The sequence below is a fragment of the Cebus imitator genome, unplaced genomic scaffold (genome assembly GCF_001604975.1).
Source record: "Cebus imitator isolate Cc_AM_T3 unplaced genomic scaffold, Cebus_imitator-1.0 Scaffold58, whole genome shotgun sequence".
Lineage (NCBI taxonomy): Eukaryota > Metazoa > Chordata > Mammalia > Primates > Cebidae > Cebus > Cebus imitator.
In genome coordinates this window covers 4,362,405-4,382,318 of record NW_016107373.1, presented here as the reverse complement: position 1 = coordinate 4,382,318, position 19,914 = coordinate 4,362,405, and the positions used below count along the sequence as shown (strand labels likewise).

At 35.9% G+C, this 19,914-nt stretch overlaps 1 protein-coding gene across 4 annotated transcripts in view; it reads left to right on the top strand.

The window, feature by feature from the left end:
• The window catches only part of TTC17 (tetratricopeptide repeat domain 17), a 142,085-nt gene that overhangs the window by 49,932 nt on the left and 72,239 nt on the right, over positions 1 to 19,914 (top strand). For all 4 annotated transcript variants that reach the window (XM_017529412.1, XM_017529413.2, XM_017529415.1 and 1 more), the window contains exons 12-16: positions 575 to 690; positions 847 to 1,012; positions 2,207 to 2,284; positions 2,422 to 2,646; positions 7,515 to 7,701. In XM_017529412.1, coding sequence (XP_017384901.1) covers positions 575 to 690; positions 847 to 1,012; positions 2,207 to 2,284; positions 2,422 to 2,646; positions 7,515 to 7,701 — 772 coding nt within the window. The remainder of the gene's footprint in view (positions 1 to 574; positions 691 to 846; positions 1,013 to 2,206; positions 2,285 to 2,421; positions 2,647 to 7,514; positions 7,702 to 19,914) is intronic.

Sequence of the window (19,914 nt, the reverse complement as noted above, 5' to 3'; positions counted from 1 at the left end):
CTTTAAGATACAAGTCATAAGCTCCACCTCAAATTAACTTAAACAGCAAGAAAATGTGCCTGTTATTACAGGAAGTCCAGAAATAGGATAAACTTCAGGTTTGGTTGATTCAGTGGCCCCGTGATGTCATCAGTGACCCATTTCTTCTTTTCCTTTCTTTCTTTTTTTTTTTTTCTTCACTCTGCCATCCACAGTACTGGTTTCATCCAAAAGCTTGGTTTTTTCCATGGTCATAAGATGACAGCCAGCAGCAACTGGAGCAACATGATTTTTTGTTCATAAGTAGCATAAGAGCCTAAGACTTGCTACCCTTTCCCAGAAACCCCAAGCAAGCCTCTTCTTGTGTCTCACTGGCCTTATACCCTGCCCAACCCTGAATGAGTCTGTGGGTAAAGCAGGCAGAATTACTGACTTAGATTAATAATCTGCAGTAGCAGGAGTATTATGGAGTCTACCATAGTCTTAAGATATTATAGTTTTGTTTAATTATTGTATATTTATATCATTTTAAAGGTTTAGCATATTAAGATACTGGATCCAAAGAAATTTATGAGAAATTTTGTTTCTTTATCAGGACAAACAGCATATTCTGTGGCCTAAAAGATCAGATTGTACAGAAAGTTACCCTAGAGTCCCTGTTGGTGGGGAATTACCAACGTATTTTCTGCCTCCGGAAAACAAAGGACTCAGGCAAGTGCTGATGGATTTGGCAAAGCATCTGATTCTGCATAATTGTCATCTGGCAGTTCTTTGAGATCACCAGCCTTGGACTTGAAAGGTTAAGTCTTTATCTTGAAGTCACCCAAACTTTGAAAATATGAATCTTGTTCCTTTTTCTTGTGCCAGGATCCACGAACTCAGCAGTGATGATTATTCTACAGAAGAAGAGGCCCAAACCCCTGACTGTTCCATAACTGACTTCAGAAAAAGCCACACTCTGTCCTACTTAGTCAAAGAATTAGAGGTTCGCATGGATCTGAAAGCCAAAATGCCAGATGACCATGCACGAAAAGTAAGGCTCACTTAGGCTGGTATTTATTGCCGTCCATTCTGGGTGACTTCAGAAGCCTCTTAAGTGGAACAAAAAAAAATGATAGAAGGTAGTTGTTGAGCTTTAAATATATAAAATGGAAGGATAAAGAACTGGTGAAATGATGGCGAAGTCAGTCATGCTATTAAAGGAGTGCCAGAGAGAGTTCCTCAGGGCTGCTATACGTAGATGACCTAGGCACTATTCCACTAACTCAAAGCACTTCGAAGATGAGCAGCACAGAACTCTCTGTTTTCTAATGGAGTCGGTGTAATGCAGGCCATTGCGACCACTAAAAGTTAGCTTTGCATCCTCCAGGCCTCCAGAAGTTTATATAAATTGAAAACTTGAAGAATCTTTTTTTCTGGCCTTATCAACCCTGCTGTGGCCTTATATGAGGTTACTTAGAATTTGTATTAATTTGATAACCATTTTGCAAATATTAGAAGTTCATTTATGCTCTTTTCCAAAATTCCTTTTAGTTATGTATAACTACGAATGTTTTATTACTATAGATTACCGTATTAGTATCATTTTCCATAGAGGGAAATGAAAAAAAAATCATCTTTTTAGTGATCACATACTATCACAATCACCTTTTTTTTTTTAAAGTTAATTTCAAAATTATAAGCAGTCATTACTACTTATATTCAACAGACATTTCCTTAGGCCAAAAACATTATGTGCCAGACATTGTTTTGGGTGCTAGGAATACAGAGATAAACAGACCATGATCTATGCCTTAGAGTTGCTCACTCACAGTTATATAAATGCTATGGGAACATGAAGTAGAATAATTGAGGATCTGGTATCTTCCAGGAAGGAAAGACAATAGATTTTTATTACATCAGATATTGCATATTACGTGCTGTTGTCTTTTGAATAATTTCTTTTTGGGTTCTGAACATTTAGGCTGACTTTAATGGGGTATAGTGGTTACTTTACTGTGTCTGGGTATATGTCACAACTTTTTAGTTAAACAAACTAGTACATACATGTGAGCAGGTCAACACCTGTTGGTATGTCAATGAATTTATGATATTTATATGATTATAAATATTTGCTCAAATTAGGTGTTCCTGAGGAGCCCAAGAAAAGACTGCCATCTATAGGTATTCTTTTCAAATGTCTCCCCTTTTATTTTCAATTGAGTCAGTCTTCCTTTTGGTGTTTCAGATTTTGCTTTCCCGTATTAATAACTATACTGTCCCAGAAGAAGAAATTGGGTCTTTCTTATTTCATGCTATTAATAAGGTGAGTTATTTACTTTGGACATCTGAAACTTAAATGTTTCTTAAGTATAATTAAAAGTTAAAATGCACTTATTGGAAATCTTATTTAGAACAAGTACTGTATTATTGTCCTAACTGAAGTATTTTTGGATTTTTCAGCCGAATGCTCCTGTCTGGCTCATACTCAATGAAGCTGGACTATACTGGAGAGCAGTAGGAAACAGCACTTTTGCTATTGCCTGTCTTCAGAGGGCTTTGAATCTAGCTCCAGTTCAATACCAAGACATTCCTCTTGTCAACTTGGCCAACCTTTTGATTCACTACGGCCTTCATCTTGATGCCACTAAGCTACTACTTCAAGCTTTGGCCATCAATAGCTCTGAGGTGAGGTTTTATGGGTTTTCATGGCTCTGTATACTATGTAGAGTAACTCAAATTTAGATCACAATTTATATTTTTCTAAGGAAAGCATAAAAAATGTCATGTTTTGTTTTTCAGAGTAGAATTTGCATTATTTCAAGAGAGAGCATCAAAAGCTTAATTTTTGTGTACTCTTTAAGTTTTAAGTGAGTGAAACTTATAATTACACAGTTTTTTGGGAAACAATTTAAATAAGAATAACATAGCTGTAAAAATATACTGCCACTTTTTTATGTCAGCCTGAAACATCTGGTTTGTATTTTATCCTACTCATCACAACATGCAAACTGCTTAATATTACACTGTTTTACAACTTTAATTTATAGAGCTATTTATACCATTCAACCAGAGGACAGTTCAACGTTGGTTTTAATAAGAGGAGGTAGGTACATTGATTTTCATGCCCCGAACCCGCCACATGCAGCTTATGGAGTTACATCACTGCCTTGTAATTCATGGTTTTGAAGATACAACTTTTGTTTTCGTATTTTAACATCTCTGAAATCAGAATGGATGTTATAATTGTTGTCATTTTGCCTTTCATGAAATTCAGTTATAATAAACATACAATTAAATTGATTTTATACCTGATGTCTAAATATTTATAGGTTTCCATTGTTAGATTTAAAATGTTCTCACAAAACCGTATTTTCTTTTCTGTGGCTTAATCTTTAAGTCATTGGTTCTCAGATAGATAAAGATCTTTTCCTGTGTTGTCTCCTGGATATTTTATAGTTTTGGGCTTTGTAGTTAGGTCTATGACTCATTTCAAGTTAAATTTTCTTTGTAGTGTGAGATAGGGATCAAAGTTCATATTTACATGGATATCCGGTTATTCAGCTTCATATCTTGAGAAGACTGTTGTTTTCCTGTTGAATTAGCTGTCACCTTTGCCCTGAACTCCAGACTTATTTATTCAGCAGCTTACTTGACATTTCCACTTAGATGTCTAAAGGGCACTCTAGAACTAAGGCCAAAACCAAGCTCCTTAACACCATTCCAAATTTATTCTTCCCAGTCTTCCTTGTTTCAGGAAATAATTAAACTACCAGTAGCTCAGACCAAAAATTTAGGGGCTTCCTTCATGCGTTTCTCCTATTCTCGGGAAAATTCAATCCACTAGGTAACTTTGTTGATTCTGTTTTCAAGATATGCCTCAGATTTTCCTACTTATCATTGTCTCCACTGCTGTCCCATCCAAACCACCATTATTTTTGCCTGGATTATTTTAGAAGCCTCTAAACTGGTTTCTCTGCCATTGTCCCCCAGTCTGTTCTCATACAGCAAGCAGTGAAATGCTTATAAAAAGTCAAATGTTATTTGTTGGCTCAAATCCCTGCAGTGGCTCTCCGTAGAACTCACAGGAAAATACAGGAGTTTGTAATGGTATAGAAGGTCCTACATGACCTTGTTACTTTTCTGACCTTATCTCTGTCAAATCATTCTTTAGCACATTCTGTTCTAGCGTCACTTGCCCCTTTGTAGTTCCTTGAACGTACTAAGCATGCTCCTACCTCAGGGCTTTTGCGTTTTCTGTCGCCTCTGCTTGAAGTACTTCATCCCACCAAGATTCTTCATTGCTTGCTCCACCTCCCTAAAGTCTTACAAATAGTAACTTCTCAGTAAGTCCCTCTCATACTACTCTATTTAAAATGGTGCACCCCCACCCACATCTAGTACGACCTCTATTTCTTCCCTCTATATTTTTCTCCATCCCATTTTACTCTCTGACATCCCCACACTAGACTGTAAGGTCTATGAAGGCAGCAATTATCTTTCTTATTTTCTGCTGTATCCTCAGTGTTCAAAACTATGCCTGCAACATAGTAAACACTCAGTACTTATTTTTTTGGATGAAGAAATGAAAGTTCAGCTTTTTTTCCAAAGTGCGAACCAGTTTATCTCAGTGCAGGATATTTTTTACAGCCATCATTTTGTCATAGGGGTAATTATAACACTTTGTTTCCTTATGCAAAATATAAAGATACATTTGAAATCTAAGTATAGGATTTAATTTTATATCTGGGTGTGAACTACTAAGTAATAATTTGAATGTAATCTGAGCTGCTTAGTGTTAGACCTCCTTAATCTAGAATACTTTTTATCCCTGGTTTGGTTACAGTGAGGCATTTCTGATCATCTAACAGCCTGAATCAAAAGCAGGTAATTAGATAAATCATAAGCATTCTGTTTCATAGGGATTTATTGTACAGTTTGAAAATAAAGCATTCTCAGATCTTTTTAACTATTTTTAATGATAAATTTAAACATGGTTTGCACTCAAGCAAATATAAAAACACTAAAAATAGATGTATTTCAGTTAAAATAGCCTAAACTGAATACTTTGGGCTGCTTATAAAAGCTAAGTGTCAGCAAACAATTGGAAAATAACATACAAAATACACTGTTTACAGGTGCATCAAGAAAACATCAGATCTGGTGTGGTAGCTCACACCTGTCATCTCAGCACTTCAGGAGGCCAGGGTGGAAGGATTGCTTGAGCCTAGGAGCTCAATACCAGCCTGGGTAACACAGGGATATCCCATGTCTACAGAAGAGTCAAAAAAAGTTAGTGGTAGTGTGCACCTGTAGTCCTAGCTACTCGGTAGGCTGAGGTGGGAGGATCTCTTGAGCCCAGGAGTTCCAGACCAGCCTGGGCAACAGAACAAGACCTTGTCTCAAAAATGAAAAAAGGAAAGAAAGAAAACATCATATATCTAAGAATAAACCTAAAAAACAATGTGTAAGATTTATATGTGATTATAAGATATCACTAAGAGAAGACATATATCAGGTTGAGCGTCCTAAATTCAAAAATCTAAAATTCCAAATGTTCCAAAATCCAAAACTTTTTGGTCACCAACCTGATACTCAAAGGAAATGCTCATTGGAGCATTTTGAATTTTGAATTTTCAGATTTGGGATGCACAGCCAGTAAATAATATATACTAAGATCTTAAAAAATCTGAAACCCAAAACATTTCTGGTTCCAGGTATTTTGGTTAAGGGATACTCAACCTGTAAATGGAGATGTACATTGTGTTCACATTAAGATAGTCAGTGTTGTTCAGATGTAAGATCTCTGCAAATCGATTTATAGATTCAATTCAATCTCAAACACCTAGTAATTGCGTATATGTGTTTGTGTATTAAGTTGATTCTAAAATCTACATAGAACTATACCTACAGTAGCCCCCCTCCCACATACATACACACACAAACACACACACACACACACACACACATACACACACACACAAATGGGGGAAAGGGATGGAGAGGAACAGAATTGGAAGGCTTATATTACTACATTTCAAGATTTACTATAATTAAATGAGTGTGGTATTGGTACAGAGATACTCAAACATATCAATGGAACATAATGGGGAATTTAGAAGTAGACCACCATGTATATGGCCATTCATTTATACAAAGGCATACCTGTAGTTCAACGTGGAAAAAACAGTTTGGTTTTTCAGTAAGTTAGTTCTAGAGTAATTGGATGATATCCCTATGAAGAAAAATAAGAACTTTGACTTCTACCTCACACCATACACAGAATTAATTTGAAGTGGATCATGTACCAAAATATGAATGATAAAACTGTAAAGCTTCTTTGTGAAGACATAGGAGAAAGTCTTTATAACCTTGCAGTAGGCAAAGATGTCAAAAAGGTACTAACTATAAAAGAAAAAAATGAAAAGCTGAGCTTCACTGAAATTAAGAAACTCTGTTTATCAAAAGGTACCATTCAGAGAGTAAAAAAGCAAACCACAGAGAAGACTTTTGCAATACTTATTTTCAACAAAGGACTAATATATAATATACACAAAGGGCTCCTTCAAGGCATTAAGGGCAATCTAATTCTTTTAGACAGACAAAAGAACGGGCAATTTGGAAATGAGGATATCCAAATGGCCAATAGGCACCTGAAAAACAAAACCCTCAACATCATTATTCATCAGGGAAATGCAAATTAAAACCACAGTTAGACACCACTGCAGCTCACTAAAAAAGCTAAAATTAAAAAGACTGACAATACAAAGACTGAATTTTCACACTTGCTGGTAGGAGTGTATATTTGTGCGTCCGTTTTGGAATACTATTTGGTTATATCTACTAAAACTAAATATACATCTACCTTACAACCCATACTAAGTATATACTCAAAGAAAATGAGAACAATATGCCTATCAAAAGACTTTTATAAGAATATTCATAGTAACTTTATTCATAATAGATAGAAAGTGGGAATAGCCCAACTGCCAATCAGTAGAAGAATGAATGAACAAGCTGTGGTATATTCTTATGTTGGAACATTACACATCAGCTTAAAAAAGAATGAGCTACCGAGGTACACAGCAGCATGAGTGAATTTTAGATTGAGTGAAAGAAGCTACAAAAGGATACATGTTTCATGTACTCATAGGAGACTATGCAGTTTGATTTCATTTACCTGATGTTCAAGAACTATGATGACAGAAGTCACAACATCACAACAATGATTTCTTCTGTGGTTGGATTGCCCAAGGGAACCTCCTGGAGCTCTGAAAACATTTTTGTATCTTGAGCAGTGTGGTGGTTACAGGGATACATACATATGTAGTTTATGTTACATCCTTTATGTATTTTTTATCTTAACAAAAAAGTAAACAATAAATTTACATGTATAACACAGTTTAGAATTAGCTGGTATGAATAAAATGGACAGTTAGCAGTAACGTTTATGGCTTAAACTAAAAAGAGTCAAAAGCCGTATACTGTAAACATTTTGTAACTCCCAGAAAATATTAGTTCATTAAGAGTTGCTGATTTTTTTTTTTTCTTTTCAGCCTCTGACCTATTTGAGCCTGGGAAATGCTTACCTTGCTCTGAAGAATATCAGTGGGGCACTTGAGGCCTTTAGGCAGGCCTTGAAATTAACCACCAAATGCCCAGAGTGTGAAAACAGCCTGAAGTTGATCCGCTGTATGCAGTTTTATCCTTTTCTGTACAACATCACTTCTTCTGTCTGCAGTGGTAAGCAGCTGTAAATAGTGACAAAATAATGAGCCCAGCCAGAGTTCCTGTTCTGATCCAAAGAACACAGAAAATGATTTTCTCTATTTAGATCAAGGATTTTAGACAACTAGCATAATTCCAGATGCATAGGGAAAGATGTTAATTCCTCACTTACTATAGATGCCTTAGGGTATTAAGGCTTAATTCTCTCACAGAACTCTGGTTAAGAAAGGCTGACTAAAATATGTGGTATATTCAACATATGAATAGGCTTTGCAATTTTTTTCTTCCTTCCAAAATCTCTCTGGTGTTTTATAATGACTGATATTCTTAGTAAAGTATATTTTTCCTGTCCATGAAGTCAAAGTATACAGTTTGAATTGAAGCAGTTCTTCTGTATACTCAGTCACTGAAATACAGCTCCTTGTCTTTCAGTTGAAGGTGATCCAGACCTTTCCTATACCTTTAATATATTGACCCGACATTAAGTGGCATCTTTCTCCCTTCTTCCACTCTCTCCCATAGCATATATATGGGCATATATGCATGTGTATAAGTGTATCCATCTGGATAAAGCTAATGTCTAAAGCTATTGCACATTCATTATTAGAACCTTCTAAGAATCACGTATTTGGTTCTTTATTTGTTTAACCTTCACTATAAGAAAAAAATAAAATCATGAATTTTAACTCTATGCCTTGAATTGGGATGGGTGCAGTTTACATATATGTGGACCCTCAGTATCTAGACGTTGTAGAGTGCACAGTGTGTGTTTTGTTAATATTCAAATTAGATTATAATATTTAATCAGATGGATATTAGTTCAGCTCCTTCACTTTTGGTATTTAAAAACAAAGAAAAACCTGACATCCACTTATTTACGTGACTTGTCTAAAAGACATCAATAATTATTAGTAGATTTGAGACCAGAAAGTGGTTTGCTTGAATCACTATACCAGAATGCCTTACAATTTTAATAGAATGACAGATTGTAAGTAGTATTTTTCTCTTGAATGTCAAAGCCCAGTTATTTACTGAAGAAACCAAGAATCTCCCAGCAGTATAACTTTGTAGCTCTGTTGTGGATCAGTATGGAGCTCAATCTGAATTAAAGTTCTTTTATGAATACCAAAGCCCTAAAAGGCAATAGAGTGGAGTAGCCAGCACTAGAATCTGACATGAGTTTGAACTGCAGCTCTCCCATTATATTTTTTTTAATTTTTAAATTTTTTTATATTTATGGATACATAATAGTTGCATTGCTCTTACCATATAGTAGATACTAGGTAAAAAGTTCTTCGGCATCATCTCACAATACTGTAGTCTTTTAAAGGTTGTGGGCTACTTAAGAACAGCCTTATAAACAGGATTTTACTTTTTCAATGAGCTTTGTCTATTAATAGAATATCTTATTTTCTTTACTATCATCTCCGTCACCTCTCTTGGATTTTATTTCTATTTTTGAGAAGAGTTTTGTCACTATATACGTATAGTGACCCTTTTCTGAAAGGTCTTTTCCTTAGCATTAGTTTCACATGTTTTTATTTAGTATTTCAGTTTCTTGAAATGTATTCTTAGTTCACCTCAGTCATGTCAAGAGAGGGAATACAGTTGTCTTGAACTTTTTCCCCAGAGCGTAACTTCAACTAGTCCAGAAAACCAGGAACGTGGAACAGATCTTTCTCAGAGTTGTGGTATCTGATAGTCCAGAGTATTCAAAGAATAATATTAGGTACAATATGATAACAATAAAATAAAATAATTTGACATGGAAAGACAGAATACATTTTTTTAAATAATAGTTCTTTCAGGGGGAGCTCATCAATTAAAAAAAATATTTAGCGCCTTTTACATTGTAATTAATGAGTTTACCACATTTAGTTAAAAAGTCTGCTCAAACTTGCTAAGGCCACTGGAAGAAGTTACTTAATCCTAGAAAATATGCTGCAGTGTTTGTTTGTTTGTTTTAAATTCTACTGCATCTTCTCAGAGTGCTGTGATCTTTCAAATGTCGTAGGTTACCTAAGAACAGCTAAATAGTCTGTTACTGCTGGTATACTTAAAATCATTCTGATATGAATTAGAAAAGAATCCGACATTTACTAACACCTAAATAAATACTGTTACCTCTTAATGAATTTGAATGCTATAGCATTTTCTAGGTTTAAAAATGCATTAGTAGTAGTGAAACAATTTCAATATTGTGTTTTTCTTTGGCTATGATTTTGAGTTACTTATTTCCAGAGTAATCCCGCCCATTCATAGTTACTTTTCTGAGTTGCAGTTTTGAAAAGCTAAAACTTGAAAGAAGCCAAACACCTTTATAGAAACCAGGAACTTCTTATGTTTGAAATCTAAACAGTTGCTTCTATTCCAGTTATCTCTGAGCTTTGCTAAATAATTGATGAAAAAAAGAAAAAAACCTCTGAATGATGATTAGCATTTCTGTACCTTTTCTGAAATCAGATGATTCTGTTTGCCTTTACCTTTTTCATTTTTGTAATACTGAAGTAAGTTTTATAAGTTACCTTGTCTGACATTGTCTGTTTTAAGTTTTCATTATGACAGTAAAAAGATTTCAAGAAAGTGACAAGGCTAGTGATTCTTTTTCCATGTAATAGTCATGGAATTCCTGATAATTGTTGGCCGAGCACAGTGGTTCACGCCTGTAATCCCAGCACTTTGGGAGGCCAAGGCAGGTGGATCACCTGAGGTCAGAAGTTCAAGACCAGCTAGCCAACATGGTGAAACCCCATCTCTACTAAAAATACAAAAAATTACCTGGGTGGTGGCACATGCCTGTAGTCCCAGCTACTCAGGAGGCTGAGGCAGGAGAATCACTTAAACTTGGGAGGTGGAGGTTGCAGTGAGCCAAGATCACACCACTGCACTCCTGCCTGGGTGACAGAGCAAAACTCTGTCTCAAAAATAAATACATAATGTTTTTTACAGCAACCATAATATAATATAATGGCTTAAATAGTATGAACTACTGGTAAAAGGATGGGCAGTTTAACATTACCAAGTATTTTGTTATTTTTCATGTATAATCATGGAATTTTTCATGCATATTTACAGTTTGTGTTTCTTGGAATGCCTATGCAAATAATGTATTCTATTACTTTTAAATACTGTTTGGTCAACTTAAAAATACATAGTCACTATACTAAAAAAATTTTTTGTACTTACAAAGACTTTATAACTAAAATTGTGTTGATTAGTGAAAAATTATTTATCTGACAGTGTTTTCAAACTTTTATTAACCTAGAAATCAATGTATTGGCTGCCATTTGTTGGATGCATGTGTTCTTATAGCAACTGTTTATTATCATCATCTCTCCCTTTTTTGAATAAAATTTTATAAATCCTGGTCTTTTATAGGTAGTTTTATATCACTACCATTTCAAGGATGCTGTGAAGGAGAACTTAATACATTGATTTTTCACTTGCTCACTCTTGAATTGACTGTAAAAGTTAGTGTTTTCGGTTTGGTTCAACATCTTGTTTGGGCAGTTTTAAAATACCTACGGTTTTCCACATTTATAGGCTTGTTATTTTACAATTTTATTTAACTTAAGCAGAACTGAATTGATTACTGTAGCAAACTCATTCTTCAATAACAAAGTTGTCCTTTTAAAAGTAAAATAGAATCTGTTAAACTTAGCATGCTTTTGAATATAAGCAAAGTCAATGAAGTGCTCAATACTAAAAAAAACAGCCTTTTTTAATTGGAAAAAATAAAATTGTCACAGAGAATGAAACTTCATGAAACAATAAAGGTTATCTTTTCTATAAAATGGTAAATAACTTTTAATAACACTATGAGCAAAATGATTAAATACTGGATCTGTAGAAGAGTCTAGAAATATGTTGATTTGGCACTACAACACAATAGTAGATTTTCCAAGCATTTATAACTGTAAAATATTTTTGAAAGACTTATCTGCAACTAAGTTACATCTAGCAAAGATATTTTTCTACTACTAAAGTAATCTAGACTGTCTTATAATATCTTTGATATATATGATTTTACCTTATTTTTAATAGTTTATTTTCCTAATATTAGCATAAAACCAATGGTAGGTTTTATTTATTAGACTTTTATGCCACAAACAGCAATATTGATGTTTACCAAATATAATTAAACATTGACCCCAAGACTTCTGAGCTGTGATCTCTTCTCAATTTATTGAGGCACATGCCTACTTAAAAAAATGGCCCAGATCCTTAGAAAGTATGAATAAATGTTACGCAGAAGAACTCAGACTTTAATGTTTAGGTGTTCTAATACGTATTTGATAGCTTTTGTCTCTGGAGAAAAAAGCAGAATTTTCAAATCATGTACGTAAGATTTAATATCTATTCCAGTGTGCAGATGGATTATCTTGTCTTCTCTTCACAGTATTTCTGTATTTATAGCACCTATTTATGTAAATTAGATTTCCTTTTATAACCTGTTTCATTGCCTGTAGTTTTAGTCTGTATTCTTCAACCTAAATTTCTGTAGATTTATAACTTGCAGCTTAAAGCAATTTTACAGAGTTCAGATGTTGAAGAAAAAGAAATCCTGCATTTTGCTGCCCTCCAGTGGATATTCCAGCCTGTCCTGCAATTAAGGATCTTTGCTTTATCACATATTTTTACATTCTTTTATAGGAATTGGTGAAGGTATCTGCTTTTTTAAAAGATATTCTCATAGACCCAGTTTTAATAGCACTTTTTTTAGAGGCAGGGTCTCACTGTGTTGCCCAGGCTGGAGTGCAGTGGCTATTCACAGGCTCTTTCATAACACACCATAGCTTCTAACTCCTGGATCAGGCAATTCTCCCATCTCAGCCTCCCAAACAGTTGGGACGACAGGTGTGTACCACTGCACCTGACTCTTACAGTATTTTAAATATGCTACTAGTTAGGTCACCTCCGTTTATTTCTGTAAAAAGAATTAAAATTTTGGTTAATATATTGCATATTTTAAAATCCTGAGATGCAGATATATCCTGAAACAAAACCAAATGTATTTCTGTGTATGTAATGCATTTAAATCTGTATATTTCTTTACTTAAAAGGACTGTAATTATTTGGTTAACAGTTTTTTAACATGTATCTTTAACATGTATTTAACATGTGATAGAGGAGAGAATAGGAAAAACAATTATGCATTTATGAACCTATAAGCAAAGGTTGTGATTTACTCAAATTACAGTCAGTCATTGGTGGAGCTGAAACTAAAATGTGAGTTCCTGTCTTCCAGGGCCAGTGTGGTTCCTGTGTGTAATTCTTCAACTAGTCATAAACTATTCCACTGCCATGATTGAAAGATTGAAATAATTCATATTTGTAGATTCTTGGGACATTTTATGAAAGTCGTATAATCACTACACTTTTTATGTCATCCCTCAAAAGAAATACATTTCTATATAAAACGTGGATCTAAATATGGGGGGCAGTCATAATGAACCCCAAGAGCACACCTAAAATTGTCTCTCTCAGTTAAACATGTCATTCTGATCTTTTCTGAATCTTGCATCATTAAATTGCCACCTAGCCTTCTATTTTACGTGGAAGAGCTTATGGCTGTACTTTTGTAGTATTAGCTTAGTAGCCAGTATTTTTCTTTTGGGATTTCCAGCATTTAGTTTTTATGAACAAAAGGGATGCTTTTGGTTTTTATAAGAACTTAGAGACAGTATGTATGAGATTCTGATGACCAATAGTTTTATACTTCAGCCTAGAAAGACATTATATATAAATATTTGTTGGTTTTAATGTGAATCTTTTGTCCTGCACGCCCAAAAAGCATGTGTATTCTTTTAAAGAATGAGCCTACTGGCCCTGGCCTAAGATCTTTTCACAACTATTCATCCAGTCATTGTAGGTTAGTCTGGCCAAATAATAAAAAGTATGAAATTTGACAGAGGATATAATCTTCTAAAGCAACAATTTGTTTTCTTTCACCCAAAGGAAACTGGGTGTGGCTCATTCATTCATTCATTCATTCAATGAATATTTACCTACTATATTCCAGTCACTATTCTAGGAATTGAAAACTAACAGAAAATACCTTCAGCTCTTACAGAGCTACATTTTAGTAGAGGGAAGCAGAGAGTAGATAATAAGCATAGTAAATCATTTAATTAGAAAGTGGGTGCTACGGGGAAAATAGGAGAGGTTGGGATCAGTAAGGGGGGCCCCACTGAGAAAGTGACATTTGAACATAGACTTGAGGGAGGATAGAGGTTCTAAGCCATGCAGACATATAGCATAAAAGCATTTCAGGCAGAGAGAATAGCATTGCAAAGGTTCGTGCAAGGAATAGCGAGGAGGGGTCTCCATCTGTCATGGAGATGCAGGAGATGAAAGCAGAGATAAATGTGGTGGAGGACAGAGCCCCTTTTTTACTGCCTTGCAGACCATTCTAACAGTTTGGGTTTTTATTCTAAGAGAAAGATGTATGACAAGGAACTGGGTGGCACAGCAGGAGGTGAGTGGTAGGCCAGCAAGCAAAGCTTCATCTGCATTTTATAGCCAGTCTCCATCACTCACATTACTGCCTGAACTCCACCTTCTGTCAGGTCAGTGGTGGCATTAGATTCTCACAGAGGCATGAACCTGTTGTAAATTGTGTGTCCGAGGGATCAAATATTTAAGTGCAGAAAACATGTAATATGCTTGAATTATCCCAAAACCATCCCTCCCACACCCCAGTCTGTGGAAAAATTGTCTTCCACAAAAACAGCCCCTGGTGCCAAAAAGGTTGGGGACTGCTGACTTAGAAGATTTTGAACACAAGAGTAAAGTGAACTGATTTTCATTTTAACGTAATTCCTCTGGTTGCTCTGTTGAGAATAGAATAGTGGGGTAAGAGCAGAAGCATGAGGGCCTGTTAGGATGCTGTCATAAAAGTATCAGTGAGAGATTATATTGGCCTGTACCACTGGGGTGGACAGGCAGAAAGTGAGAAATGATCTTATTTGGGATATATTTTGAAGGTAGAACCAATAAGACACTACTAGAAAGGGATGTGGGAAATGAAAGAAAGAGAGGCTAAGGGTGACTCTTAAATCTGGAACCTGAGCAATCAGGTAAATAGTGGTGCTATTTAATGAGATAATCAAATCTGTGAAACAAGACGATTTCGGGAGAAAAACAGGTTTGGTTTTGGACATGTTAAATTTGAGTTGCCTATTAAGTGTTTAAGTAGAGATGTTGAATATGTAGTTGGATACATGAGTGTTATAATGGTGGGGAAGAGACCAGGCTATAACCATTTTTGGGTCATGGACATATGAATGTTTTTTAAAGTCATGAGCTTGGATGAAATTATCTCAGTAATTACTATAAAAAGGAAAATGGGTCAAAAATCAATTACTAGGGTATTCTAGCCAACATAGAGGTCAGGAAGAAAAAGAGCAGTAAAGGAGTACCCAGTAAGCTAGTAGAAAAATCATTCAAGTGTTTTATCCCACAAGCCAAGCAAAGAAAATGTTTTAAGGAGTTGTCAAGCATATCATTATTATTATCCCAGCATGCTATATCTTGAGAGATTGAGCTGGATGTGGGCAGAGAATGAGCTACTGCATTTAGTAACATGGAGATTGGTAATCTTGTAAAAAGCTTATGTGAAATAGGTTTTGAAGGAAGTGAGGATGGCAAGCAGCTCTTAAGTTTTGCTACAGTGAAGAACAGGAAAATGGGATATAGCTGGAGGAGGCTGTGGGGTTGAAGGTGTTTGTTGTTCTAAGAAAGCACTGTAGCATGTTTCAATAGGAATGATCAAACATAGTGGAAAAACTTGAAGATGCAGCAAAGGGCTAATTGTAGAAGCAGAATTATTGAGTGGACAAGAGGGGACGAGATCCAAGCCACAAATGTAAGTCTCGTTCTTAGGAGCAAGGATGATATATAGGTAAAGTTGTAGGTACGTTGAAAGATTTGATGGTGGGACTTCTGATTGCTTCTCAGCAAAATATGAGGTGACTTGTCAGATGAGAATGAAGAGGTACAGAGAATGTTGGAGATTTGATGAGAGAGGAAAGGCTGAAAACAGTTGTCTCAGAATGCAAATTAACTAGAGAGATTTCTAACTTCGGAAACTGGACAGATGTCAATGTTGTTAAGAATGGGACCACAGAGGAGAAATCATCTATGCATTGATGTTGTGCTGGGAATAATAAGTTCAGTGATAGACATGTTCATTCGGAGATGCCTCTGATTCCCTCAGAAAGAATGTGCAGGATGCGAAGAAAATGCCAAGAACGGAATCTTAGAAAATACTAACATTTAAGGAATAGAGTCAGTGAAAGTGAATAAATAGAGGCCCCGGGAGACCAGGGTCACGAAGTTTAGAACAGAGTGTTTGAGAAGGACAAAGAAGACAATCGTAGTGTGTCCTATATTGATTCATTTGCAAGCTTTTAGTTGGTATTTTAATTTTAGAATTTATGGTTTATTTTGATGGTCATTAGAAAAATGTATAACTGGTACATAAAACCTGTTATTTATGAAAAATGGTAATGATTTTCCCTTTTAACCTAAATTAGTGTAATATTAAACTCTAGATTCATTAAAGAAAAACATGTAAGTAATGGTACTGGTAGCTATGGAAAAATCATGATAGTAATTGGTAAATGAGTAAAGTGTGGGAAGCTCTGGGTTTAACAGTTTAGAAATCATTGGTGACTTCATTTATCAAAAGCATTTTCTATAAAATGGGGAGATACCTACACTAAAATAACATGAATAAATTTTAAAATAATGGAAGTATTAAAGTGAGCTCTCTGTATATAATTGAATTACTTTTGGAGCTATTAGCATAGTTTCTAAAATATAGCTCATATTTTATCCTGTCACTTAGTGACTAAAATAACTTTAAAGCAAATAGGAGATGATACCAAGAATCTTTTTTTTTTTTCTTCCTGAGATGGAGCCTCGCTCTTGTCACCCAGGGTGGAGTACAGTGGCTCAATCTCAGCTCACTGCAACCTCCACCTTCCAGGTTCAAGTGATTCTCTTGCCTCAGGCTCCACAGTACCTGGGATTACAGGCACCCGCCACCACGCCCGGCTAATTCTTTTTTTTTTTTTTTTTTTTTTTTTTTTTTTTTTTGGTAGAGATGGAGTTTCGCCATGTTGGCCAGGCTGGTCTTGAACTCCTGGCCTCAGGTGATCCACTCTCCTCGGCTTCCCAAAGTGTGATTACAAGTGTGAGCCACCTCGCCCAGCCAGGAATCATTCTTTAGAAAACATGTAATGATAATAGGACACAAATCAGGAAAGCTTTCTTTAAAAAATTCATTTGCTAGAAACATGAAAAGGTGGCTGGGCATGGTGGCTCATGCCTGTGATCCCCACACTTTGGAAGGCTGAGGCAGGCAGATCATCTGAGGTCAGGAGTTAGAGACTACCCTGGCCAACATGGCAAAACCCGATCTCTACTAAAAATGCAAAAACTAGCCAGGTGTTGTGGTGTGTGCCTGTAATCCTAGCTACTGGGGAGGCTGAGGCAGAGGAGTCGCTTGAATCCTGGAGGTGGAGGTTGCAGTGAGCTGACATTGCATCACTGTATTCTAGCCTGGGCAACAGAGTTAGACTCTATCTATTAAAAAAAGGGAAACTTGAACAGGTAATTGTGTATTTTTAATAAAATTGTAGAAAACTTTGATGGGTGATTGAAGAAATAGGGCATTTCTCAGAAGGATAGTCTAAGCCGTATCATATCGTATATACAAAGTAAGTAGTCTGATTCTGTTTCACCAGGACTGTTGGAGTTGAACCACTGTAGACTTGGCTCTGATGCCCCAAGAGGACTGAGACCAAGGGCAGCAAATAAACTATCACTTTAGACATTCTGCTAGCACTTCCTGGAGGCACCCAGCGTTGGGTAGCATTGCAGCATGTCACTGAGTTATGAAATACTTATGTTGATTAATTTAAAAATAGGTTACAGGCTAGGCGCAGTAATTCATGCCTGTAATCCCAGCACTTTGGGAGGCTGAGGCAGTCGGATCACTTGAGGTCAGGAGTTCGAGACCAGCCAGGCCAAAATGGTGAAACCGCATCTCTACTAAAAACACAAAAATTAACTGGGCATGATGGTAGACACCTGTTATCCCAGCTACTTGGGGGGCTAAGGCAGAAGAATCACTTGAACTCAAGAGGTGGAGGTTTCAGTGAGCTGAGACCATACACTGCACTCCAGCCTCAGTGACAGAGTGAGACTGTATCTCAGTCAGTCAGTCAGTCAGTCAATAGAAATAAGTGACAAATTTATAAGCTGCGTGATTTACAGAGCTTAACACTTTAGGTGTGCAAATGGTCTGTGCCAGTGTTGGGAGTTACTATCTTGATTCTCCAAAAGGAAGTTAGTTATATTTTTGAAATAATAAGTTTAGATCACAGAAAAAAAGCAGTTTCTTTCTGTTCTGTGTGTAGTGTGGGCACACCCACTGGAAAGTTAAAGCATTGTCAATCATATTTTATGTTCACTTATGTGCTGATAGGGTTGAAAGATTATATATAGACATCTTTCTTTGCATAGGCTCCATTCTGCAGCAGGAACTTGTTGGGATTTCCTGAACTCACATCACAAAGGACAAAGTGATTGTACACACCACCAAAAAAAAATATGGAAGATAAGCAAGATGGGGTCTGTTTTATATAGTTCCCACTAGTCACTGAACAAGGTATTTTTGATATGGTTTGTTGCTGCAGTTGTATTTCAGCCTTCTGATAGGAACTGAAGGGGACTGACTTGTTATATATACTTGTGTGTAGTGAGTTAAGCAAGTTCATTGGATGTTGTCTAAATCTTCACTTTTCCTTCATCATTCTAGATGTTTTGGAGACAGTTTATATATATCATGTTAAGTTTTGCCATCTCAAATAGCAAGCATTTATACAACTCTTCTCCATTCACAAAGATTATTCCAGCTAGGCTTGGTGGTGAGCAAAGTAGTCCCAACCACTTAGAAAGCTGAGGCGGGAGGATCACTAGAGACCAGGACTACAAAGCTGTAGTGCACCCTGATCATACCCCTGCTCTCCAACCTGGGAAACATAATGGAACACCTGTCTCTTGAAAAGATAATGAAAAAATTATTCTAATTGACAAAATACACATCCTATTCTACGTTAGTAGAGTGGGCTCTTTTTAAAATTTCTAAGTGGTTTGCGCCTCAGAAAGTTATTTATGTTTGCTTTGAGACAGTTGAAATGAATTCCTAGTTTTAGACCGTTTTTTAAAAACAGCACAAACTATGTAAACCCCTTTACAAATGTAATCATTGGATTGTCTCTACTCAGTTCCATGGTTGATGGATATAAAGCAGTGAGTCTGATAATCATTAGAAAAGAGTATTAGTGAGATTTTAAAACACTTAAGACTGAGGATGCCTGCCGTATATATGTGTACATGTGTATGCTGTTTGGGCTTTTCTCTTTCTTTTTTCTTTAATTGTTAGTATTTATTGCTAGTGGTTGAATTTATTTCATACTGAGCTACTCTTTGGCCAAAAAAATCTCAGTAATCCGTTACTTTTTCCTAACCAGCAAAGTTTATTTAATTAAGATCTCAAAGATGCAGGAGAAATTTAAATCACATTTCGCACCTATTGAAAAGACCACTGCTTTGGATTTTTCTTCCCATTTAGTTGTCTTTTATAGGAACAAACCTAAATTTGTCATTCAGATTGTGCCATCCTTTAAACCTCTTTAGTTGTCAGGCTTTGATAACCTAGTCAGGTCCCAAATATACAGTGAGATGATTACAGAAAATAATAAGCACAATTTGCCTAAGTACATTTTAGGAAAAAGAGCTAGAGGTCCGTGGCAGCTGAGGGGGTACTGCTGTCAAGCAAGTTCTCTGATTCCTGCTGTACCTCTGTAATAATAAAGTCATATTTCCCTTGATGATGAGAAATACAGCTAGAGAAAAACCTCATATGAACAAATTAATAATCAATTCACCATCCCTCTCACAGTACACTGGCTAAAAACCATATGTGTTAAAAGTTGGGAGAGACCGAGTAAGATCCTGGAAACCTTGTTATTACATGCAAAGTGGCCACTGAGGTGAGTGTCCCCAGGTGACTTTGATTTGGTGACATAAAGCAAGAGGAAAAAATATGTAACAAAAATACATGATATCATCATGTATTTTTCACTTTCCTCTTGATCATGCATTGGCCATAGGTACTTAACTGTAAGTAGTTACCTTCAAATCAAAGTGCGTATC